Source organism: Aspergillus udagawae, assembly GCF_001078395.1.
Source record: "Aspergillus udagawae IFM 46973 DNA, scaffold_2, whole genome shotgun sequence".
In the NCBI taxonomy this organism is placed as follows: domain Eukaryota; kingdom Fungi; phylum Ascomycota; class Eurotiomycetes; order Eurotiales; family Aspergillaceae; genus Aspergillus; species Aspergillus udagawae.
Window position 1 is genome coordinate 19,194 of NW_025091265.1, and position 25,386 is coordinate 44,579.

Sequence of the window (25,386 nt, forward strand, 5' to 3'; positions counted from 1 at the left end):
TTCACTCCTTATCTCGGCATGTACCAGGGTATGTAGTTGATGGGGTGCTTCTTCTTCGCTGGCGGTAAAGAGGTAAATAACAGAACCGAAGTCAAGGGGAATCTGACCTGGCCCATGTACATGGTGCTGTTGCCAAAGGAATCGTCCGTGTTCGTCTTGCAGCCAAGAACCTCGACGACCTTGTCGCTCGCCTGGAACCCGCCGACGCTGACGGTGTAGCTATTGCCCTTGCTGCTCTTGTTATTGATGTAGAAGGCAATCTGGCTGCCACCGGGCCTCTACTCAAGCTAAGGAAGTTACTAAATAAAAATCCGAAAGGTCTTCATAGTTGGTATTTCGCTTTTCGTTTTGTAAAGAAGCTTAGGTTGACTGGTTAAGGGGTTAGATGTCTTTATATAGGCCTGCCATTCGCACCGTAGGCAGTACCGATACATAACGACACATCGAGAGATGTGTCAAGATTTTTATCGTTACCACCCACCGACCCTGGGGCCCGGATACCTTCAGGTCAATCAAGAGCTGGGTCATTCTTACGCCTGATTAGTGCACTCTATGAGATAAAAGCGGCCATTGGACAGCTTCGCACCAACCGGGCTTTTCTGTTGAGCCATTGCCACCGTGGTCTCCAGCAGACTCTTGCACCATGGTGACATCATGGAACGTCTAGCATATCGTCCTTTGCAGTATAAATCAACAGAATCATCTCCCTGTTATAGCAACAGGCTTAACCACACTACGGATTACAAGCCATTTCCACCATCTATACGTTTCCGTTCTCAGGTGAACGCGTCCATCTTTCGCTATCTCCCACCCTAAAGATGAAGTTATTCAACTTGAGTATTTATCTCATGATTCTGGGCACTGCTACGTCCTGGAAGCTCGAGGCTGGAACCCAGACGTGGTCGGGATCGACCCCACAGGGATGTCGAGCCGTGTTCATCCAGAGAGGCACACAAATCAGCTGGGAAGGATCACCAGGAGCCGAAACCCTTCAGCTCTTTAACGTCCAGGGCAGCTGCAGCAGAGTGTATCGCACGGTGATGGGCAAAGGAGATATAAATGCGTCGAACAATATCTATGGCTTTGTTGTGAAGGCCTGATTATTCCTGAGTTATCTGCAAGTCTAGTTTGTTGCATCCTCAACGCTGCGGGAAAAGTTTAACTTAACCTCCCTGTTATTAAATTGTCAAAATTTGGTTATCCTGCAATTAGCAGAAGCCCGCTGCTAAAATATCTCTCTATGGTATTTGTTACGCCCATATGATTACTTGATTGGCGCACATGGAGTTCCAAAATGAAAGCGTACTCTAGTAGGTGGTTCCATGGCTCCTGCGGACCTCAATTCGATCTACCTCTGATATGACGTCATAGAGGTCGCAGGTTTAATACGTAGGGCGAACAACAGATGCTGACACACTTCGATCTTCGAAATTCTCTGGCTGAGGCGACTTGGGGTGGAAGGCCTTGTTGATGCGTTTTTGTCTGGTAGTCAAATAGTTGAAATCCTGCGAAAAAAAGTTGAATGGTCTCTTCCGCAAATGAGTGAACGGCTAGATAAGTATTTGGGCTAGACTATGTTACTGGCGGGGCCTAGCCGCCCTATCCTCTAAGTGGTTACGAAGTAATATTAGCCTGTTTACCCTTTCTTTTGAACTGTGAGATTTCAAGTTCCGGGATTCGATGCGGCTTATCCTGGCTTGGAGAGTGCCTAAAATGCTTAATGCTTATGTTATACTTATGTTGACAATTTTAGTGACATTTGAACAATCCTGATGTGACCAATATGAATTTGTTGTCTTCGGATCTACGGTTATGCAACTCTAATTATTATTATAAATTATAGATAACTACTTACTCTCTCATAGATATTGATCTCCTATATAGCAATAATTAAGTTTTAAATCAATCCTCCACACATGAAAGATAAAATATTACATAGTGTATGGGAGATAGTAGGGTAGCTCATGAAGTAAGAGGGGAAATATAGACTCTAGGAGTAGATATAGTCTCTGCTAAGGCCTAATATAGACTCTAGAGTGGATGTAGACTCTATGCTCTGGTAGCATTGCAGTCAACCATAATTAGTATAGGAGCTATCGACTCCACGCATGACACCATTACTGGGGCCTTAGAAATAGTAGTCTATATTCTAGTAGACTATCTAAAATTAAAGGTCCTATAGCATAAACTATAGAGGTAGATTAGGACTATATTTAATGATATTTCAGGTATGCTAGGAGGAGGATCTTAAGGTAAAGAAGGTAAGAAGGATAATATATAAGATAGTAGTATCTTAGGTACTATACTAGACTTCGCAGAGGTATTACAGAGGTTTTAAAGCTGTGCACTATAGGGCTTTAAATAGAATAGTAGGTAAATAGGCCACCACAGGCCATGATGAAGCTCTAAAGTTATTAGAAAGTAATGGTTACTGTACATAGACACATGCAAGGACTAGATAGTTGTATCCTGCATATCACCTAGGCGAGGGGTCAGGGTATGAATTCACCACCACCACCACCACCAACTGTATGGATTTCAGCTCTAGCAGTACTCTATTCATTAGTTCATTCATAAGGGCATGTCACTGGTGTACCTGAGTTAGTAGTAGGCTGGTAGCTCCTAGTTAAAGTACAGTTAACTAGAGCGTGTACATTTCAGCTATAGGTCAAATCCTGACAAGTTGACCTAATGCAATGACAATTAACAATTTATCACAGACTAAGTAGAAACTACATGCATGGTAGACAACTGAACATCCTTATGTCGTTTCCTGCGATTGTTGATATATCAATAGTAAGCGTCATCATAATATAGTAATAGAGAATATCATGTAAAACATCGTCCCTCCCTATAAATAAAGTTATCTAGGTTGTTTGTTAGAATCAATATTTTTGAAAGTTGCTTTAAGTATTTCACACTCACCACACTAATCTTCGAACACTGCCCCTAGCTGATCAATGTCCTGGTCCACTTTCCCATGAAAGCCGCGTAATATTTTACCAGCAGCATCTTGGTTTCTCACATGGTCACCGGGTGCTCCAACCTGAAATTAGACATTATCTGTGGTCCTAAGTCTAACAGATACAGCACGCTCGTTTCCATATATCTCAATCGACTGCAGTGGCTCATTACCTCCGTTCGCGAAACGGTAACTAGCTCGTAGTACGTCGACATTTCCGTCAGCGGGTGTTTGTCCCACTTTGGCGTCACTACCTTCAGCCTAGGTGACGTGAATCCCCTTCAAGACAGCATATGATACAGCAGTACCACTGCCTTTGCCATACCATATATCCAATTGTTTCATAGGCTGTTGTTCTTTATAAAGATTAAATGGTGCGCCACCTGTACCCCCAATTGGAGCAACCTTATTACTAATAATATAATCATAATAGATTACATAACATAGGGTATAGGTAGGTAATGTAAATAGTATATTAATATTATAAATATCTACTACTATACTAATATACTATCTACCATGCCTATTACAGGAGAAACTAAGGATATATAAGAATGCTTATTATTATTATATCTAGTACTCTTAGTTTTAGTTCCTTATATTTAATATAAGTTATTTACTTAAGTATAAGTTTACTAGTCTAATTCATTAGTTACTCTTTTACTATTAAGTATATATACTTAATAGGCCTTACTTCTATCTTTGCTATTATGATTCATATATATCTTTAGATTATCCTTAATCCTGTTTAGATCCTCATACCTTGTGTCAGATATATGCCTGGCTAGTAAATCATTAGGCTACCTAGTCAGTAGTAGAGTTGCATAACCGAACCGCTAAAATCGAATCCAACCCTCACCGAACTCGCAACGGTTCAATTCAGTTCCTAGATTGAGAAATCGCACCGGGTTCGGGGTGGGTCAGGGTTGGATTCAGGGGGTCAGTGGTTAAACTGCTAGAAACTGTTTTGCTTAGTAATCACTAATTTCTCAGATTTCTCTAGAAATATTAATATCAGAAGATAGCCTAGTATCTAGTCTATCTAAATATGAAATATCGATTCAAAATATTTTGTGGTTGGTGAGATATAAGGGAATAATCATTTCTATTATAAGTTAGTATAAAAGTAGTGGTGATTTATTTATATATGTGCATCAACCTTCGACAATTACTATAGTCAAAGAATGATTTTTTAACCACCACCCATTCAACCCTATAGATATTAAATTAATATTTAGATATAGATTAAAATGACTATAATTACCATATATTTCATATAAAAATAATTTTATATAAGCATGTTTATTAGGCCCCTAAGATATGAGAAATTGAATTCTGAAAACTATTAAAATTTTTAAGATTGCCTAGGCATACCGCCCGCCTAGCTAGGCTAGTGACTACCTATCAAGGCCTAGTGGCGGATTTTGCGGTTAAACTCGCACCGAATCGGAACGGATCAGGTTTGGTTCTGATTTCTAAAATTTGGACTCGAAATTGCAGCGGTTCGGTTCCAACTGGGGGTTGGAGTCGCCCGAACTCGGACCGAATGCAACTCTAGTCAGTAGTCCTTAGGCAAGTATCAGATATAGTCCAGGGACTATATCATCCCCAAAGTAGTGACTAGCAGGAACAGCAGAGACGGATCCCAGGGTATGACAGATAGATTATAGGGATAATAATTTAACTATTATTATAAATTATGAATTATAGATGACTGTGAAATCTCTTATAGATATTTAACTTCTATATATATATATATACACACATACAAACAGATAGATAGTAATACTATTAAGATTTAATTAACATTAAATCTCCACCACATGAAAAGGAAAATGTTGGTTAATAACTTAGGGAGAGAGAGTAGAGGGGGAAAAGAAAAAAAATAAAAAAAATAAAAAAATAAAACAGAGGGAAATATAAAGTCTAGAAAAGTAAGATATAGACTCCACTAAGGCAGGACTATGGTGGCCATAGACTCTGGAGTGGACAGGAATCAATATAGACTCTGCACTGCAGAGGGGTTGCAGTTGGCCGTAATTAGTATAGGAAGCGTGGACTCCGCGGATAACACCATTGTTAGGGCTGTTTATATGGTATTACAGGTATTTCAATTTTCTGTGGGTCTAAAATACGTTTTTCTCCGCTGCCCAGGTCCACGGGTTCTCCTATAAACGGGGGCTGCCGCTCCAGCGCTGCACAATAATACACTTCTCTTTGTCTCTCAGCGTAGAAATCTTACCTTGATTTCGCTTTCTCGCCAAAGGGAGCCCAGAACCCTGGGGAGTGAGGCTGATTACTGCTCATTTCTGCGGATAACAAACCGAGCCTCTTATTATTATTGTTCTCAACCTTGAAACGCCACACACGCAGCCAAAATGTCCATTGCAGCTCTGCCCGAGGAATTGATCTCAAAGATATGTAACCATTTGGATTTCCAGCAATTGGTCGCTCTGAGGTTATCATGCCGCGCATTGTACAAAAACTCACTGGAGAACTTCGCGGAGACCTTTTATCGAAAAATCCGTTTCATTATGACAAGCGAAAGTCTCCACGAACTGGAAGAACTATCCAGGTCAAATGGTCTCCGCCAGCACGTCCAAGAGCTATGGATGATACCCATTGTGTTCGATGGTACTAAAAAGCCCCTCGGCATGGTATCTATATCATCAAAAAGCTGCCGACAAGTCAATGGCGATGAGCTGGAAAGTCGGTATGCTGTCCATAAAGCCATGCTTGCGGATAATTCCAACCTGCTGGAATCAGAAGCATTCAGTGTTCGACTTCGGGAATGTATGGATCGATTTAAGAACCTCCAAACAATAGGACTCGCACATTACACAACGGAATTTTTGCTTGATCCACGGCAGCAGACAGTTCCATTCCTGGGAAGGCGACAGATGATGAGCCGGATTGATTTTCGCTTCGATGTTTACAGCCTGCAAGCCTTTACCCATACCAATCAGGATAGCCAAATAAGGAAACTGAACTCCTTGGCATTATCGAAGCTTTTTCTTGCGTTATGTGGCTCAAGCTGCAGACCCCGAAAGCTGTATACCTGCGATTCTAATTTCTGTGGTGATATCGGCCCCAGAATTACCCTCTCCGAAGAACAATTTGACTCTCTACTGTCAACTTTAAAAGGCCTAGAGGATCTTCATTTATGTATTGATCTCAATGAGGCGGCTTGGCTGAAATTTTTCACGAAGCTTGCACCTCAACTGGAAGGACTGGTTTTGTCGCAAGATCATATGCCTTTTTATCTTCTTCAAGATGAGATGCCTGCCTATCCGGCAAAAAGCTACGTTGGAAACATGTTCCATGACATTAGCTTCACTCGACTCCGAGAGCTTCATATTCACGAGCTTGATATCTATTTCAACTCTTTGAAATCACTATTGCTTAGTGTAAAGAAAAATCTGGTCACTCTTACACTTGAACGGGTGACAATACGCAGCGAGGAGTTGAGAGCTGCAGAAAATCCTAGGTCGCAACATGGCGAGTCTCCCGGCCACCAAGAAAATGAAAGATCTATCCCGTGGATGTCTACCAACACACCTTACGGCGCTGGATTTTCTCCGACTTCACCCTCGAGGTGCCCCGCCTCACCCACGCTTCAATATACATCGCCAGCGTCTCAGCTCACTTCACCAGGGGTTCATCCAATATCGCCATCGTATGGACCAACATCGCCATCGTTTGTACCAACATTGCCATCATTTCAACCAACACTGCCATCATTTTCACCATTGCCATCGTACACACCGACCGTAGCCCCGCCAGAATATGGACCAGCCCCCCTACCAGTCCTGCCAGCATCCGAAACAGCATGGGCAGAAAGGGCACCCCAATTCCCACAGCATTCCTCGACTTCCGAATCCTCTGAGTCGACGACAGAAGAATATCCAAGCGCAAAGTGGTTATCTACTTATCACCCATATTCTCCACCTGAATCTGCTCGAGGTTCAGTCTGTCCGACCTGGGAAACCCGAATGGCATGGCAACGCAACGAAGAAAAGGTGACTTGTATGTCTAGCCTTTTGGACACTTTACAGAACGAGCTATCTCTAGAAACACTCTCATTGGAAGATATTATCTGTGACGGCAATTATTATTATTTCAAAAGGGTCAACAATGGAAACGAACAAAGCGGCCGAGTGGATTTTGAGATTCGCAAAGCTAATCTTTCGTTGAAAGAATGGATTTCCCGTTTGAGGCCAATTGCTCACTGTCCGGGTAATCGCATTTTAGACCTCAAGGAAGATGAAGGTTAGTAGTGCCTCCCTATTTAGTCCCTGCGGTTACTAATGGAATCTAGAAATGGAGGATTGGTTCGACGAAATGATAGGAAAGGACAGCGGGTCATTCAATAGGTTGGACTGTGACTGCAAAAGAAAGAAGAAGCCGTTGTGGGGATGTCCTTTTGGATGCCGCTGATATTAGGAAAAATCAGTTTGCATTTATATCAATAGCTTTGCAAATAATTGTACTCTGGTAGTACACTGGACACTGCATTCAATTCAATTTCTATGACGAAGGTACAGAAATTGAAGATCTTTCTCTTTGCGGATTTTCTCCATTATATACCAAGAAAAAAGTTCCAAAGTTACTATATAGATACGTGAATGGCACATCAGTCACATGCAATGTTTTCAACAACTCGAACCTTCTGCTTACTTGTTGAATTGAATAGGCACAGAGATGCATATGTGCCAAGATCAAAACTGGGATACCAAATGAGGAGAGGTCCTCACATGCGCAGGCCTGAGGATGACATGCTTGCAGACAGTGAATCAGGAAGAGTCCGAGTTTTAGGGCGTCTTTGCTGCTTGATCAGGGTCTTCACACCTCCCGCTGCGGAAGTTGCACATCTCCAGGAATACACCTAGCCGTCCGTGGTTAGTTGAATCTAGCGCATGGCGTCTTGAGGAACCATAGGGATTTCTGCAACTTACTATTAATCCAATATGAGAAAGTATCTAGAGATAATCAGCACTATTCACAAGTCAATATTTCAGAAAAAGAAATCATACCAGCATTTTTGACAGGCTTTGACCGTGTAGCATCAATTTGAGCGTTATCGTCTTTAGCAAGCTGAACGATGTCAACCCAGCCATATTTTATATCCCCTGAAACATTTTAGGGAAAAGGCCATTCATTAGCAGACCAATAACTATGTTGAAAGTCGCATCGCACAGTACTAACTTCCATAATATTTACCAAATTGGCCTTGTCTGTGGGTAAACTCATGCGCGAGGAGTCGCTCTGGTGTGTCAAAGATCATGCTCTCAAGGAAATCAGCGTTGCTCAGAGCTGCTGCCTTATTGTCAGGTTGATATCAGATGTGCGTCTGATATTTCAACACTGCCCACACCCCATCACAAAATGTAATCCAATTAGGATTACCCTGAGTATGTGTGGCTGTCAACGTGACCGCTTGAGCTTGTCCACCACCAAATCCAGCCGCATAACCGTCTGAGATCGTACAAAGAGACTTAGACACTTTTTGCTTGCAGGGACCAGCTGGTAAGTCCTTGTTCCACCAGAACTCTACACATATTATTATTCGGAGATGGGTTCATGATGTTAAACATTTGAATTAGAGGAAATTTAACCAGCGACTCACCGCATGCGATCAAGAAACGTCTTGACGAGGCTATCAGCACAACCAGCTGGACTGAGTTGCTAGCTCATGCAATCCTCCCTGGTCTTGATAATGCCATCGAAACCGGCGCACAGGCAGCCGAAGCAGCATCCAATGCACTTGCTTGAGCTACAAATAAGGCCTTTGAGTTTTCCCGTGAATATCCCATCTTTGTCACTATCCTTTCTTTGGGTGATTTGGCCATTTTGACGCTGTGGGTAATTAAGGTCCTGGGATTTGGAGAATTGGGTCCGATTGAGGGGTCATTTGCGGCATCCTGGCAGAGGACGTATGCTAGGTATGTGCCAAAGAGGTCACTATTTTCATTCTTCCAGTGGTTAGGGATGGCCTGGAAACACTAAGTTCTGTTGCTCAATGGTAAAGGTCTTGGTTAAATATTGATCATTTTGACTTTGGTGGAATGTCAGCAGATTGGTGTTGCTAAAGGGCACTTAGGGCAGAAAGACCATCAGCTATTTTTAAGAGACAGACCGCAAGGTAACCAGGGTTGGATAGTTCAGGGTGCAGATTAACTTGAATACTACTAGTTACTGGTCAGAAGGTTGATTTAATTACATTACTGGGGAACTTGTAGAGGTAATCATTGAAGACTGGGCGCCTAATGTGCGCGTTAAGCCGGGTTGACTCAAACTTCGCGTCGTTAACTGTTTGTAGGGCGAGAGGTGCGAGTTTTAAGAGCAAAGCATGGAGCCAGTGGTCTATTTCTAAACCATTACTTATGCTTATATGTTTAGATGATGCATAAGTAATTACATTATCCATAGTTTAAAGCACCTCAAGGGCCTTTTTTAACAGAATTGTGCATATAATATGGTCAATCCAAAAAAAAAAACCCTTGATTTGGGACATCTCAATCATGATGTAATCATTGTTGCCTTTACTACTTTAAAGGTTGATTTATTGTTTTAGAAAGTTTTACATTAACTTTCTTCACTTACCCACTCTGTTTAGCTTAGCCATAATCAGTGATATTAGGATGGAAAAGTAGACATTACCCTCTCTCTAATAAATAACTTCAAGCGACGTTCCCCTGCTGTTAAGAGTATGGTGAGATGAGAAATTATGCTATGACTTAGGACTAGCATTTTATGCTTAATATTTATATTCCTAGTAGAGCCAGGCTTTCTTATATCCTCCTAATGCCCAGCATGGTGCCAATTAGATATTCCCTCTTTATTACGCATTGCTTTTTCTCTACAGGAACTCAAACCATATCAAATCCTTAATATCTAACGTGCCCTCACCATGCTGCAAAGCATTGAATTTTTTAGCTGGATTACTTGGAACTAGCCTACTAGCAAGCTAGCCAAATTTAATCTACCTATAACCATATCTATAGGCATGGGGTATTCATAGGCAGTGCTTTTCTAATCTATACTAACTGACCCTTCCACCTAGCTTACAGGGTCGCCCGCATGGGCGACCCCACCACCTCAATGTAAGGAGCCATCTCAACGTTAGATTTTTCAAAATATCGACAACTTTTTGAGAATTAGTTTTATCCAACCACCACAATGCCTAGTGATTACCATATAACTAAGGCTAAGATTCAAAATGCTATTGAACACCTGCATCAGCAAAAAAAACCTAATATTGCAAAAGCTGCGCATGATTTTAAGGTCCCTGTATCGCGCCTGTAAGCGCGTTAGAAAGGATGTCAAACTTAAAGCTAATAAATGCCTTTAAATCAGAAGCTTGATAATACTCAGGAGCTTGCTCTAAAGATATATATTAATATATTAGATGAGATGATTATCCCTCCGCGGCCGAAGCAAATCATCAAATTAGTTAATAAGATCTTGTAAGCAGATTATACTAACCCCATAACCCCTCCACCAAAAGTTAATATAAGATGGCTAAAACAATGGCTTGATCGCAATCCAGAATACTAAAGAAGGAAGATAAGGGCTATAGAGCTGAATTAGCAGCAGGCTCATAAGCCTAAGGTTATATAAGACTGGTATAATCATCTAGAGCATACAATCCAGGAGAAGGGAATCACCATTAAAGATATATAGAATTTTGATGAGACAGGCTTCTGAATCAGTGTTGGAAAAGATCAATGGATTATGACAAGGGAAATAATAAAGAAGCTATTCACACCAAGCAATACTAATACTAAGTATATAACCTTAGTAGAGGCTATCTCTGCTGGAGGTGAAACCATCCCTCCATTAATTATCATGACAGGAAGGGTGATTATAGAGGGATGGTTTAACTACACTAAGAAAGGAAGCTTTATTGGTATCTCTGAGACTAGATATATCAATAATGAACTGACATATCAGTGGATTTAGTAATTCCATGCTGCTACAGTGAAATCTAAGAAGGGGGTCTATTAACTACTTCTCTGTAATGGATATGGCTCTTATATCATCTATAAATTCATTAAATTCTGTAAGTAAAATTAGATCATTCTCTTCTTCTTAATTCCATATACTAGCTATATTCTTCAGCCTCTTGATGTTATGGTGTTTAATATCTTCAAATACTAGCATAGTGAAACTATCGCGGATGCCACCTAGTCTGGATGTGGGAAGTTTACTAAGATTAAATTCTTACATGCTCTCTCAGAGATACGATGCTAAACATTCAAGAAATCTACCATCCTAGCTGGCTTCCAGCTTACTGGGATAGTTCCATGGAATCCAGATATTGTGATTACAAGCCTGCCAGAATATTAACTGTGTACGCCACCTTCAGAGGGAAGCAATGAGACTACCTAGACCTAGGGAAGCACACCAAAGATAGTATCTTAATTTAAAACTATTAGTGATTGTATTCCTCACCTAGAAGGCTACAATCAAATACATAATATGAAGCTATTAGTTAAGGGCACTGTTACGCAGGCTTATCTTATTGCTGCTCTCTCTAAGGAGATCTATAACTTAGCTGCAGTGCAGAAGGCCTGTGAACAGCAATCTAAGGCCTTAAAACATTAGATACAGGTAGGAGGCACGGTATCTAGCTCAGGTCTATCACAGATAAAGAAGCTAAAGAAGAAACATGATAATATAAAGAAGAGGTTAAAGCTACAGAAGATATGGCGCACAGTGATGATGGAATTAATTAATTATGCAATTAATCACAGAATAATTATTAAGCGTTCGCGACTAGCTAGAAAGATAGGGTAGATCTTAGAGTTCCTTTTATCTATAGGAAATACATATATTTCTATGGTTTGGGGAAATAATGAAGCTTTAAACATTGTCTCATTAAAAAATCTAACGTTGAGATGGCTCCTTACGTTGAGGTGGCGGGGTCGCCCATGCAGGCGACCCTGTAAGCTAGGTGGAAGGGTCGGTTATTTAGCAGGAACTTAAACTATATTAAGATTCTATATATTAACTATACCTTACTATATCTATAAATCATCAAATTCCATATAAATTTAGTTAAATTATGCTAAACCAGTTAATTAGTAACCTACTAAAATTTTAAATATATATAACTCTATCTAGTGCTATAATCCTACCCCTACTTAAAAGTCACACCCTTCTCTGCTAAGCCCGCAGCTATCCTGCTTTGGGCCAAATCCTAATTCCTAACTTAGACTCTAGTAGGGTCCTCCTAACCCTGTAGGATAGAGAAGCAAAAGGCCAAGCTAATAGCCTCATCAGTAATATTAGTCATTGTCTCTACCCTCCTGTCGCGTTGGGTACGGACCTGCTGCCATTCTATTGCTTTAGGGAAGACATTTTCTGTATGCACCTGGAACACCACAGAATGAGAATAATGCTTTTATGAGAAGAACTGTTTTTGTTACTTAACAGTGCATTAGAAACATGCATATATGGTATATAGTGGAGTCATCGTGTGGCATGCTGGTTGGAGAATATGCAAATCAGTCTGTACAACATCACACTGTATGACAGCCTACATTATACCTGAGCTGATGCATGGGTTCAGCCTCTTCATACTTGCCCTGCTGTTCAAGCACTAAACCAAGGTGGCTGACACTGCTAAAAGTGTAGGGATGCCCTACTCCTAGAACCTTTTTTCGACCTTCTAGACCTCGCTGGTGCATGGCCTTGGCCCCTGCATAATCTCCCCCGTCGTTTAAGCACCGAACCAAGATTGTCGACACTGGTAAGGGTATAGGGATGCTCCGGTCCTAGGGCCTTTCGTAGCCTTCTAGTGCTTGTTAATGCATGGCGTCGGCCTCCTTATACTTGCCTTCTTGTTCAAGCACTGGACCAAGGTTGCTAATACTTGTGAGAGTATAGGGATGCTCTGGTCCTAGAGCCTTATTATAGACTTTTAGTGCTCATCAATGCAAGGCTTTAGATCCTTCATACTTGCCCTGTCTTTCATACACTAGACGTAGGCTGTTGACGCTGCTGAGAATGCTAAGGATGCTCTAGTCTAAAAGCCGTCTCTACTATTCTATGGATATCAGTAAAGATAATTTAGGCCTTATCTTCCATTATTCTCTAGGCATCTTCCTATCCTTCAAAGAAATCTATAGTTTTTATACTAGCAATTCTGGAACTCTTCACTCTTTGCTAAGTAGAGTACATGTAGTAGGTAGTCTCTCCATATTTTTCTATTCCCATGGTTATTAATAGGGAAAATATGATCTCACTAGCATGCTGCTTTTTCTACCTAAATGTGAAGAGTTTTATTTACTCTCAACTAATTTTCGAGTCGCAAGGTGCACAAGGGGATGTAGACTAAACTGACCATCATGAACCTGTACACTAATAAAGGAGTACGCCTTTAGGATACCTATTGCGTCTGCTTGCTTTTTCGCTGAAGCTGCAGGTGGAAGGATTGACTGCGGGATATCCTGTGAATCAATGCAGGCCATGAAGGCATCAGTTTTTACTTTTTCGCTCCAAACACCTGAGTACTGCCACGATGGAATTTTCAGACGTGCCTTTTGACTCGCACATCCATGGAACTTATCAATTCTTCTTTGATTGAGCAGAAAATCTGCTTGCGTTCAACGGCCTAAGTTGCTTTTTCTCTATCCAGTACCCAATGCAGAGCATGGCCAACATCACAACGCAGACATACCCCTGTGGTCCACCCTGCCCGAATTCAGGGTCCATCGCTAATGTGCCCGGGTAAAAAAAGGCGCTGAGCTGAGTAAGCCAATAGAGGCTGCCGATCCAAACTGAGGTTCTCAGATAATGGCTCTTCAACTCCATTGTAGTAGCTGGGCAATAAAGATAGTACAGGGTCGTTAAACCAAGAATCATCCCCATAGAAATCGTCTGCCCATTATGAAATTTTGCATGAGGTGGCCACCGTGGGTTGTAAATATGGGTTTCGTTCCAATCGGCGATGTAGCAGCCCACTGAAGTAGTGATGCCAACTAAGGTAATGAGGATAGAGCCGGTTCGAGCCATTTTTCTTAAAAGATAAAGACCTGCAATTGGACAAGAAGTTAAGTAAATGGAGCTAGGAGTAGTGGCATCGATCCAGACTTTATAACTGTCAAGGTTCACTGGCCGATGGTGGGATAGGGAATTGTATCATTCTTCTTATAATCAATTAATACCGCGGTGTGGGTCCGGTTTTAGGGCGGACTTTAGGACTAAAACCGGACTTAGGAGTCGGCACGGATGCTCCGGAACGGAAGATTTTGGGGGTTTGAATGCACATTCACAATATCGAACATCTAGCTGGAGTATTTCGTCTTGAAACATCGCCATGGCCTAATATTACTAGATAGTGTAAAATCTATCCCGCGTAGTTTGACGATAACATCCAGCGTCGCGTGACTAATTCTGGGAATCACAACTCCTGGCCGTTACAGCGGCGAACAGCTGAGACCGACTTAAATTCTTCAGGGATCCTCGGTCATATATCGCCTGTATGATGCCTGGGCTGATTGAATGCCTGAGGCAACCCTATCCTTTTTGAGCCAGAGGTCGTGGCGATGTCCTGTTGGAATTATCTTCTAGCGCAGCAGTTGCCAGCTCCGAAAAAGGTGCCTGGGAAAAATGACATAAGATATTATGCTGAAGATGGAGCTCTGTACAATGGATATTCAAGCAACCTAAGTCTATGTTTTAAGTCTGAAAGTTACAAGTCCCTAGTCCATGAACGGCGGCACCTCGGCCGGTTTTCTCCACCCTTCATTAGTAGGCGACGTTGGTTCTGTGTCTCCCTTCACCGCTTGCCGGCATTCCAGAGCCGCCAGTGATCGAGGAGGTTGGAGTACTCTACGATGATTCCCCTAATGATCATGACATCGATTTTTCCGAGAGCCCCGACGGTCTTTGGAAAGCGAGGGCATCATATAACGATGAGGGTGGCTAGATTGGTGGAAAAAATCTGTCTCTTGCTGATCCCAACTTGGTCATTCTTGACTTAGTCAGATATACATACTCTGTCAAGAGAACACGACTATGAGCTAATAAGCCGAAAGTAGCCCAGACCCAGGGGCGGGCCTGTGTCAGGCATCCACAATTATATGAACTAGGTTTTGACCAGTAGCTCGAGACCAAGCAGAAGGAAGGAGGGTTAATGGTTGGAAGGCAAATGAATATTAGCCTCATTTAGCTGGACTGACTTTTGGCCTCCCATAAGTAAAAATGCAATGGACAGTATTTCCCAGTTTGTGGGAGTATTGTGCTTTATGTGAATCAAGATGGTATTTCAACTTTCAATGACCTTGAGAGAAGGCTTTGGGAGGCACAACGTTGGGTAAACAAGAAATTTTGCTTGGCAGAGGCTATTAGGTTCCGTTACTGACGCTGATTTCTCATTCTAAGAATTCCTCGATGTGTTTCTCCAGCCTGAGTTTTGTAAGCGCAACGCTCAGTTTTGCCATCTGCTCAGGGTTCCCATCCAGCAACTCATAGATGGCATTCACATCTTTGCCCAAGCCTATTTGCTCAGCTACCTGTAAATCGCGACTGCCAAGAAATGGGCAAAGCGACGGCCAAACACCTTGCACAGTTGACATGAAGATTTCGATACCAAGGGGACCAATTCCCTTGACCTCCTTCAAACGCTCTTTGAGGAGCTTACGTCCTAACTCAGCATCCGTTTCCAGAGGCAATATCCTTGATACGTCCGATCCTGATATGCAAATGAATGTCAGTACCCCTTGCAAGGTCCAGCCGAGAAGTGCGAATAAAGCAAGCTGGGAATTGAGGGCTATGTAAAATCCTCAAGGGCACATTACCATATTTATTTTTCACCAAAGTCGCTAGTTTTCCGAGCTCAGTGGCAGTGCTAAAATCATAACGAGCATATCCTGCTTCATCCAATAGGCCTACTCGTTCTTTCCATGTGCTTGCTTTCAATGTGTTCAAATCATAGTAACTCTGTTTCATCAGACTGAGAAGAGCACTCCTCGCGAGGTGATGCGAGATATGTGCAGAAGACAAGAGTGCATTCAGGATATGAGAAAGAATAGTTTCTGGCGTGGGTTTGTTCGGTGAGGGTATTCCTATGTCAGTGAGAGGAAGGTCTCCATATTCTGCTATCAGTTTGTCGATCTTCTGGATCATAGGAGAATTAGTCCTGGCTCTGTGTTTGATCATTTCCGCATCCAGAGCCTTGGCCTCTTCCTTTGCTGACTTCCTCCTAACAATACCACTTTGGGGAATCGAAGTACTCTTTGTAGGCATCCAGTGCTTCTGTTTTCTCCCTTTTCCATATAGTTCTTCCTCTTCTTGTGCCTTACGCTTCCTTGGCGTGGCTTGATCCGATTCCGATACCCCTGAGGTCGGCTTCAATTCTCTGCGTCGCACTAGGGTGCGAGATTGTGCCCGAGTTAGAGGCATATTGAACATATACTCATGGAGACAGACGCAGATGAGTCAGAATTGGAGTTGGCATAAACCAGAAATGATCGAAATGCATCATTTTATAGCTGAACTTGTTGGCTGCTGGTGGTGGTGGTGGTGTGATGTGGCGGAGGAGTGGATCCAATGACATGCTCGCATGTTTATCGCGCTTAAAAGGTCTACTACGTCATGGATTGAAGAAAGGCAACCTGTCCGCAGGTATTAGACCAACACCATTAAAAAGGCAAGCAAGTTGACACTGCCCGAAAAGGTGCAATCCATGCTTAGTGACTAGGTCAGCTGAGGGTCATACCACCTGCTCCCCTAGCATAAAAGTAATGGAAAAGACCAGAAAAGATCTGGACAATGCATAGTATCATACTATTTCCTCTCTGCGCTTCCTCTGCCTGGACTCCTTTCCTTTATATTTCTCCCCTGCCTCCACTTTTCTTGCATCTACTTGTGTACGGGATAGGCCACAGTCAACAAAGGAATCATTGTTTGTATTGAACGGATGTTCCTATCACCACTTCCTTAAAGTACAGTGGTTGAGAAGTTGTACTGTTCTAGCAGATATTACGTGGATCATTTATTACATATCGGAGCTAAGATTCCAAACAGAGACCATGGCTACCCTTAGAGTAGCTCTCAGATCTATTGCTTTTGTTTCAGTTAACTTATCAAGCTTTGATTTTGATGAGATTTTGCTAAGAAAGGTATGCTCTTCAACCGCGGTCGGTATAGCTTGTACCCATCGTGTTATGTGACCGGATTGGTTCAGTACTCAGTTGCTATGGAAGCAAATCATTGCACTGCACGCACTTGTATCAGAAAATGACACAAAGCTCCTTTGCTTTGATAATTAACCAAACATCCTCCTTACCGATGGCCGGTTCCCAGTGTCTATTAATTTTGCCTGATAGGTCACTCTGTCAGTGCGGACCACTCATCTATTATAAATTAATGTGATTAGTGCTGTAGAACATAGCTTTAACATCAGCATGATCTTGTCTTCTTGATGCCCCTTCTTCCCTATCAATACCCCACTGATCCCTATAAATACACAGCCACTATGTTTACTTCTTATAGTGAGTGGGTTCTTTTCTCTTGATTAATATTAGCAGTATAAACAATACACATCAGAAGTAGTAGGACTGACACCCTGCTCACAAAAAGCGTTCATAGACCCAAATCTAGTACGCAACCACGGAACATGCCCTATTCCTAGGACTCAAGCTTAGTAACTATGTAGAGCCATAAAATCAAAGTAGTACAGCATAATTTGCTACAGCAAGGTTAACATCCTTAATTCACACATTGTCTTACTGTTGAATTGGTTGTGCGATTTCAGCTAGAGTTTTACTAAAATCTAGGATCATGATGGTAGCTATCATCAGCACCAGCAACTACAGTCCGAACTTCGTCTTCAACAAAGAAATATCTGGGCCGACAACTCTAGTTATCCAGGCTAGTCTAAATAAGGTATTATTCATAGATACGGAGATGCTTTTTAAGGGAGTTCCAAGCAATTTCCTCCCTGAAGATCTCCTCACAATTCATGGGCAAATACATAACATATAGTAAAGAGTTTATAGAGAGCTTTATCTACAGGGACTCGGGGATAAGGTATTAATGCTCGTGTTATATACCAAGCTAAGCTTTAGGTTCTTCTGTTATACACCCTTTACCTAAATAATATAATGGGTTTCTATCCATTTTAATAACATTATAAAACACTTATGCCTGCGGAAAATATAATAGAGTATACTTATATTTATCTATTATACTCCATTTAGCTATAGATTACATGATAAACATTCCAATTTATTCTCTGTTTAGTTTTCTAGAGTAATATAACTACTAATAGTGTTTACCTGCATGCAAGAGCTGCCCTAGAAGTTTTAAGTAGCTTATAGTGACTGTCCAGTACCACACTATTGTAAGTACAATTATAGAGGTCCCTTGGCTCTATATAACAAATAGCCTGCAGTGCTTACTTCGTTTTACAAGGGTATTTAGCATTTTAAACCGTAATCCTTAGTCCCTTAGCTCAAGGAGGTATTACTTTTACTCAGAGGACAGAGGAGTCGGAGCTATAGTAGGGCAGGTAGTAACAGTATTGGGCACAGATGCACAGTTACCATACTTATTAGGGGTGACCATAAGGTCTAGTAAGTGCAGAGTCTATATCCACTCTACCTAGAGTCCATGGATGATCCTTCGTATTATTATTACTACCTAAAGTCATCCGCATCTATTAGTTATACCTAGAGTCTATAGCTCTTAGTTATACTACTCTACCATAGAAGCATCTAACTAATATATTTAATAAGAGCAAGATGATACCAGACCGAGGACGTCTTAATAAGCTATATTAATCATTAATTAAGTAGTAATATATATATATAACTTCTTATTCTATAAATTTATTCAATTAGCCCCTTCCTCTCCTACTCTCCTAACCTTTACAATTATTAACAGAGTCACATAACTGAACTGCTAAAATTAAATCTAACCCTTACTAAAACTTACAGTCATGTAAGTTCACGGTCTAGCCTTGACAGATAAACAGCACTCACTAGGCAAGTTAGACAGCTTACAAACCAAAAGGAGAGGACATGGAATTCAGCTCCAGCAACACCCATGTCTGCAACAAAAAGTAGACGCTCGCAATAGAGAACCCAAGACGCCCACACTTGAAATAGAATCCAGCAAAGGTATGATCTCCTAATTGGCAAAGTAGTTTCCAAAGGAACAATAGAGATAGAGCCACTACCAGCAGGGATAAAATATAGCCCCGTCAGTACCAGTAGAGGACACGAATCAAAGACTTACGTATCTTCTTATTCACCACAAGGTCATGCCCTGCCCAGGGATTTTATCACTTGAGCGAAACACGATCGATCTGCCACAGGAATAGAGATATTCCACTGGAAGGGCTTCGCGTCCAGTTGAACTATGCTGATTACTACTCATAGGGGGAAGCTAAACCAGAAGGTCACACTGTAGCATCACCTTCTATATGTAATATAGGGAGTCTACTTACATATGCTACTTTTCACTTGATTAGGGAGCTCCTTAACTAAACATGTCATTAACACAGCTTGCCCCTTCCTAATATTAGTCTGCATTTACTTCACAATCAGATCTCCTTTGCTATAGCCCAATACTGGTGAAAGGATGAAAATACGTGTAATCTGATAAAGGTACTATGAGAGAAATCTGATTATAAAAGCTATTGCAGAAGTCAATGTTAATCAGGACTAACTAGCAAACATAGTAAATACAGCTCATCTGCCTAAAAGATCATCAACACCTACTGGGATTTTACTTGTGATGGCATGCTACTATATCATCACCACTGATTTAAAGCTTTGCTTGCAAAGGAGCCGACGATAGGTCTTCCCGAAGCGCCTTGAGGGACGGAGTAAAGAAGTATTCCCCCCCTTTATGGGTAACCCACGCCCCTAGGCTCAGGCGTGCCTCACTAGGCTTCTTGCCGTCTGGCAAGCCCATGTTTCGAGGAGGGTGGTGGGCGAGACGCTGGCCGGCGATCCCATCGATTCCCGGTCCGCTGAGGCCGACAGCATCATACTTGTTACTTGGGAAGTGATGGTTGCTAGCCCAACCTGTAAACCCAGTCAGTCATCGGGGGAAAACCTGAAAATGGGTTTCAGGAGTGTCTCACGCGTAGTCAGGAAGTTGAATCCGTTTCTAATGTCACTTTGATAGCAGACAAACAGCATACCACGCTCCTTGCTTGTCTTCTTATTTCGCTTTTCTTCTTCTGAGACCTCAGGTCCATAGGCTATTCCACGGCGGATGATGACTGCCTCATCGTCATCGAGATCAGCTCGGGGACGCATTTTGCGGATATGCGCAGCGAAAGGACACCTATCATGTGATCCAACTGGAGTGTAATTGAAGTTATTTGATCTGTAAAGAGAAGGATCATTATCATCGTGCGGATTCAGATCAACAGGGGTTCCTGCATGAAAGGCCATGCGTCAGTGAACTACATGAGTAAGTCAAGAATGAGACCAACCATTCCTCCACCTCCCCATTATGAGCGCACCGAGCTTGTTAGCCGAAGCGGGACTTTTCTCGGTGCTCCGAGATGCATGAGCATTGTCTTCCAAAAATCTTCAGTCCCAGTGCCATTAGCCCAGTGTTCAAAGCACAGTGCACTGAAAGAGGGATTGCCTTACTGATCGAACTCAGGAACAAGTTGCTGCAGGTCGCGGAAAACCATGAAGCTGCCGTCCTTGGTCCACGCGGGTTGTTTCAAGGCGTCACCGTCGTGCCCGATAAGGATGAGTCTGGAAGAGTAGTAGTTAACATTACCAGTTGCAGAAGCATATGGCCAGGATTACCACCAGAGTTCATCAGGGGAAACAGGATGTATGACACGGGCTTACCCTGGAGGGACGGCTTTGGGCTCTTTTTCCCCCTTCGGGGGTGGGTCTAGCCCTTCGAGTTGGGGCTGTGAAATTCCGTCTTGGAAGCCAAAGCTGAGATGAGGTCAGATCTGATTGGAGCGAACCGGGATTCTCCATGATGCACATACTGTTCCTTGCCTTTCAATTGGCGTGGTCGCGCCTTTCCCTTTCGGGTCAAAATCAATTTGCAAGCAGCATCCTCATCAATGTCATCGTCAATGTCACGCATATGCAGCTTCTCCTTGACCAGACCAACGGCCTTCTCCAGCTGCTTCTGTGTGCTTGAAGCGACGAAGACTACTCCGTCAATCTGCCGCTGTTTTGTCTCGGGGTCTTTTTTGTATTCTCGACGTAACTCCTGCGGATCATCCCAGCCCTCGTAAACCAAGTCGTCAAACATGCCTTTGTCGAACAAGTCCCCGCGAATTTGGTTTTTCTTCAGCTCGCGCCATTTCGCCGGGTCTCTTCTGATCTCTTCCATATTTACTTTCGTGTTCATTATATGCTTTCCCAACTGCAGTATAAGTGTTAGCACACTCTCTACACCATACATGGATCCTTCATGTAATAGTATGTAGAATATCTTACAGCAGCTAGACCTGTAGAAGAAAAGGCAATGTTGACACCGGACCATGGCAACAGCTTCGAGGCCTCATCATCGGCAGCAGTTTTGTCTTTTTCTTCGCGAATGCGAGCTCTAGCGTCCAAAACAGCTTTGGCAGTTGTGATGTCAGGAATAAGGTTCCGAAGATACTCTTTGAACTTCTGCCGTTGACTCGCGTCATCCGCAATGCGGAAAAACAGAAATACCTCCTGTCGTTTGGGCAGGCCGGGCCTACGTGGTAATCCAGGTCGTGTCAGCAATGGATGATTGCAACAACCTTATCTGCAAGGGATGGCACCTACCATATATCGCCCTGGATGTTCTCCAGATCAAAGGGAGCCATATTGGGAAGTTGTAAAGTTGTGCGTATATCTTGTCGGAGGCGAACAAGCAAGAAATAGGGCCAATCTTCGTCAGAGTACAATTGCGGGTTTTAAAATGTCACTTTTACTTGACTTTCGTCGAACCTTCCCAGAACACGCTATTTTAACTGCCATTGAAGAGGTGAGGTTCTATACATACAAGCATCATTGCCAATCCAATATGACTGCATAACCTTCTGCTGTGGGAATGACCTACGCAATAATTACACGCAGATTCATCTAGGATGTGAATCCCAGCTGCCTTTCCAGCTGATCGAGCATTCTAGTCCTCCAGCTGATTTGAGTGTACGAACCAAGGAGAGCGGATATTTCAGTGGTCGGTAATCCGAATACATGTACAAGTATGAGATCTCTCTGTCTAGATCTTTTTGGTCAAGCGTTGCCCGCTTTAAGCTCCAAGCTACCAATAGGTTCTTTGCAGAATTAGCCAATCATTAGTCATTCTTTACGCTTCCTCCGCAAACGTAAATCTTGGCGTCATCATTTAGCTCCTTTAGCGTCTAGTATAACTTTGATTGACGGCGGCTTTCCCGCCGGATCCGGCAAAGGGAATTTCAAGCTATGGCTAGAATTCCATGACCGGTGAGATTACTCCACATAGCGAACTTGTGTGCTCCGATGCATATAGGCGGCCAGATGACATCATTGTAGGGGGGCCAATGTAATAGATAACGAATTGCTAGACTTGTCCGCGCATCTAGACTAAAATTCCGCCGTAACAAGAAGGGCTCTATAGTTGGACCCTAGTTTGCCAAATAGACAACATCCATATCTCCCTTACATGGTGACGCCGTGGGTTCCGGTCAGGTGTGTGCCTATTCATACCTGCGAGGAAGGCATATAACACGTCACTTGCTTGAGAGATGGGGGTTAAGAAAATCAGCGCCACATCCTCCCCAACCGACTACCTCAGTCGTTCCACGGTTATTACTGTAGTACTCGGAATAATTGACTTATAAAGGTAAGCAATGGGGAAACCTCTCGCCGTCTTGTATTACTATTTTCACTGCAATGCTCATCGTTTGCTTGGAATCTGATTATCAACATGCGGCCGCACCAGCCATATCTGATTTTTGCTGCACTCACTGGAGGGGTGGACGGTATCAGTCGTCCTTCCTTGAACCCCCTAGGGGCGCAGAATGTCTCACTTAAGGCTGATATACCGTCCTACGTTCCCTCTTTCACCGACCAATCGCCCCCATACAGCGGTTGTTTGGTCGATCGTACCGACTGGAAGGTCTTCTGCAACAGCGGCTCTGAAGATGAATGTAAAGAAGCTCTTGATGGTGATAATAGCACTTACTGGCGAAGCCGTGACAAAAAGTCTTCACATGTTATCACAGTTGACCTGGGTCGAGCTGCCTACCATGTCAGTGCTGTCGCCATGCTGCCGCCGCAGTGTGAAGACGCACAAGGTCTGATCACCCAACATAAGATCTTTCTGAGCGAGGATGGTAACAACTGGGGCGACCCTGTCTCTTACGGCATGTGGCCTGAGGAAGGCAGACTGAAGCTTTCGACATTTGAACCTAAATCGGCTCGATATGTGCGGCTCGTTGCAGATACACGTGGCACGAACCAATCCTGGGTTGGTGTCTCCGAGATGAGCATCTACGCAACGCCTTATGCTATCCCTCAGAATCCGTCCCTTGGCGCTTGGGGTCCAACTCTCGATCTTCCGATTGTGCCGGTATCGGTGGCGAATGAGGCATCTGGTAAGATAGCCTTTTGGTCATCCTGGGCTCAAGATTTGTACTTCTCCACCCCTGGCGGGCAAACAGCTATGAGTCGATGGGACCCGACTGGAGGCCACATTTCAAGCCGTGTGGTGACTGATACCCATCATGATATGTTCTGTCCGGGGACCTCTATTGATGGTACCGGAATGCTAGTTGTAACAGGTGGTAATGATGCGGAGCAGACTAGCCTCTATGATGCTGTAGAGGATAAATGGATCCCCGGCCCCCCGATGCGCATGCGTCGTGGATACCAGTCCTCCGTGACAGTCTCTGATGGACGAGTCTTTGTCATTGGTGGCTCTTGGAGTGGCGGTTCAAGTAGATCGAAAGATGGAGAGATTTACGACCCTAAGACTAGAAGCTGGACTAAGCTTCCAGGAGCCAAGGTTGATCCTATGCTAACAGATGATACCGAAGGCAGGTGGAGAGCCGATAATCATGGCTGGCTCTTTGGCTGGAAGAACTTGTCTGTCTTTCAGGCAGGTCCTAGTAAGGCTATGAATTGGTATTATGTTGGGGGTAATGGCACGGTTACCCCTGCGGGTCCCCGTATTGGAGATGAAGACTCTATGTCTGGCAGTGCTGTAATGTTTGATGCACTAGCAGGCAAAATACTCACATTGGGTGGCTCCCCAGACTATGAGATGTCCCACGCCACGAACAATGCTCGCCTTATCACAATTGGAGAACCCTGCGAGACACCTCAGGTTGAAGTAGCTGGGCAAAACGGACGAGGGATGCACTATAAGCGCGTCTTTCACTCAGCCGTCGTTTTGCCAGACGGTACTGTGTTTATAGCAGGCGGCCAAACCTTCGGGCTTGCTTTTAATGAGGAGAATGTACAGCTGACTCCGGAGCTATACTTTCCTCATAACAACAGCTTTATCCAGCTGCAGACCAACAACCTTATCCGCGTCTACCATAGCTGGTCTATCTTACTCCCCGATGCCACCGTTCTCAACGGCGGTGGTGGTCTTTGTGGAAACTGCACGGCCAACCATTACGATGCTCAGATATTCACTCCGCCTTACCTCCTTGACAGCAAGGGAGATCGTCGCCCACGCCCTAAAATTATCTCAGTCTCCGGTAAAAAGCTTCACGTTGGACAGGAGGGGTGGATTCGAACAGACTCCGACGTCTCCAGCGCTTCCTTTATCCGCTTGGGAAGTACCACTCACACAGTGAATACCGACCAACGGCGCATTCCTCTTTCACTCAAGAAAGTCAGCCAACACAAGTACCACTTTACTATCCCAAGTGAACCTGGAATCACGATTCCCGGTTTCTGGATGTTGTTCGTCCTTAACGCGGACGGTACCCCTAGCGTAGCTAAGACAGTTCTAATCGCTGTTGGGAATGGTTCGGATCATGGCCCTTATGACCATGAGGATATTGGGTCAGACACCCATAAACCCACTTGGCAGTCTTGGAAACCAGCTCTTATCGAGCAATTTGGACAGTGGTTCGGATACTGACATGGTCGTCTGCTTGGAGGTATGCGTGGATCCATAGGGAAAGCGCGAGCAGCGCGTGAAAGGTCTACAAAAACGAATCGTCACCAAATTTGGAAGCGCAAAAAAAGAGGGAAAAAATAATAAAAAACAATAAAACAATAAAAAAGACGAAAAAGAGACAAAAGGAAAAAGGGGGAAAACAAAGTCATTTTGATTTCCTGTATATTATGAAGACTGTAATGGATAGTAACATGGAGGAGCTCTACAAAAAGCTTGGCGAAAGCGCAGGGTCGTGGGGCCGAGTATGGGGTCTCCTTCGTCTAAGGAAATCGACCTTTAGTAGACGGTTAAAACTCAGCGTCGACTGACGATTGATGAATATCGGTCTCTGT

The 25,386-nt window shown here is 43.3% G+C and overlaps 4 protein-coding genes across 4 annotated transcripts; 2 read left to right on the top strand and 2 right to left on the bottom strand.

Moving 5' to 3' along the window:
* Positions 1–818: 818 nt before the first annotated feature.
* On the top strand, positions 819–1,100 carry Aud_002320 (uncharacterized protein; the record flags this gene model as incomplete). The annotated part of the gene is made up of 1 exon (XM_043287292.1): positions 819–1,100. One exon carries the CDS (start codon positions 819–821, stop codon positions 1,098–1,100), a length of 282 nt encoding a protein of 93 aa, XP_043143227.1.
* A 14,242-nt stretch (positions 1,101–15,342) lies between these two features.
* Aud_002321 (uncharacterized protein) lies at positions 15,343–16,372 on the bottom strand (the record flags this gene model as incomplete). The annotated part of the gene is made up of 2 exons (XM_043287293.1): positions 15,343–15,662; positions 15,769–16,372. 2 exons carry the CDS (start codon positions 16,370–16,372, stop codon positions 15,343–15,345), a joined length of 924 nt encoding a protein of 307 aa, XP_043143228.1.
* A 3,369-nt stretch (positions 16,373–19,741) lies between these two features.
* Aud_002322 (Dyp-type peroxidase) lies at positions 19,742–21,761 on the bottom strand (the record flags this gene model as incomplete). Its single annotated transcript, XM_043287294.1, has 8 exons — positions 19,742–20,004; positions 20,064–20,363; positions 20,421–20,518; positions 20,584–20,694; positions 20,794–20,886; positions 20,943–21,328; positions 21,403–21,649; positions 21,721–21,761. The coding sequence occupies 8 exons, from the start codon at positions 21,759–21,761 to the stop codon at positions 19,742–19,744; spliced, it is 1,539 nt and encodes a 512-aa protein (XP_043143229.1).
* Positions 21,762–22,846: 1,085 nt separating this feature from the next.
* Positions 22,847–25,015, top strand: Aud_002323 (uncharacterized protein; the record flags this gene model as incomplete). Its single annotated transcript, XM_043287295.1, has 1 exon — positions 22,847–25,015. The coding sequence occupies one exon, from the start codon at positions 22,847–22,849 to the stop codon at positions 25,013–25,015; it is 2,169 nt and encodes a 722-aa protein (XP_043143230.1).
* Positions 25,016–25,386: the final 371 nt, after the last annotated feature.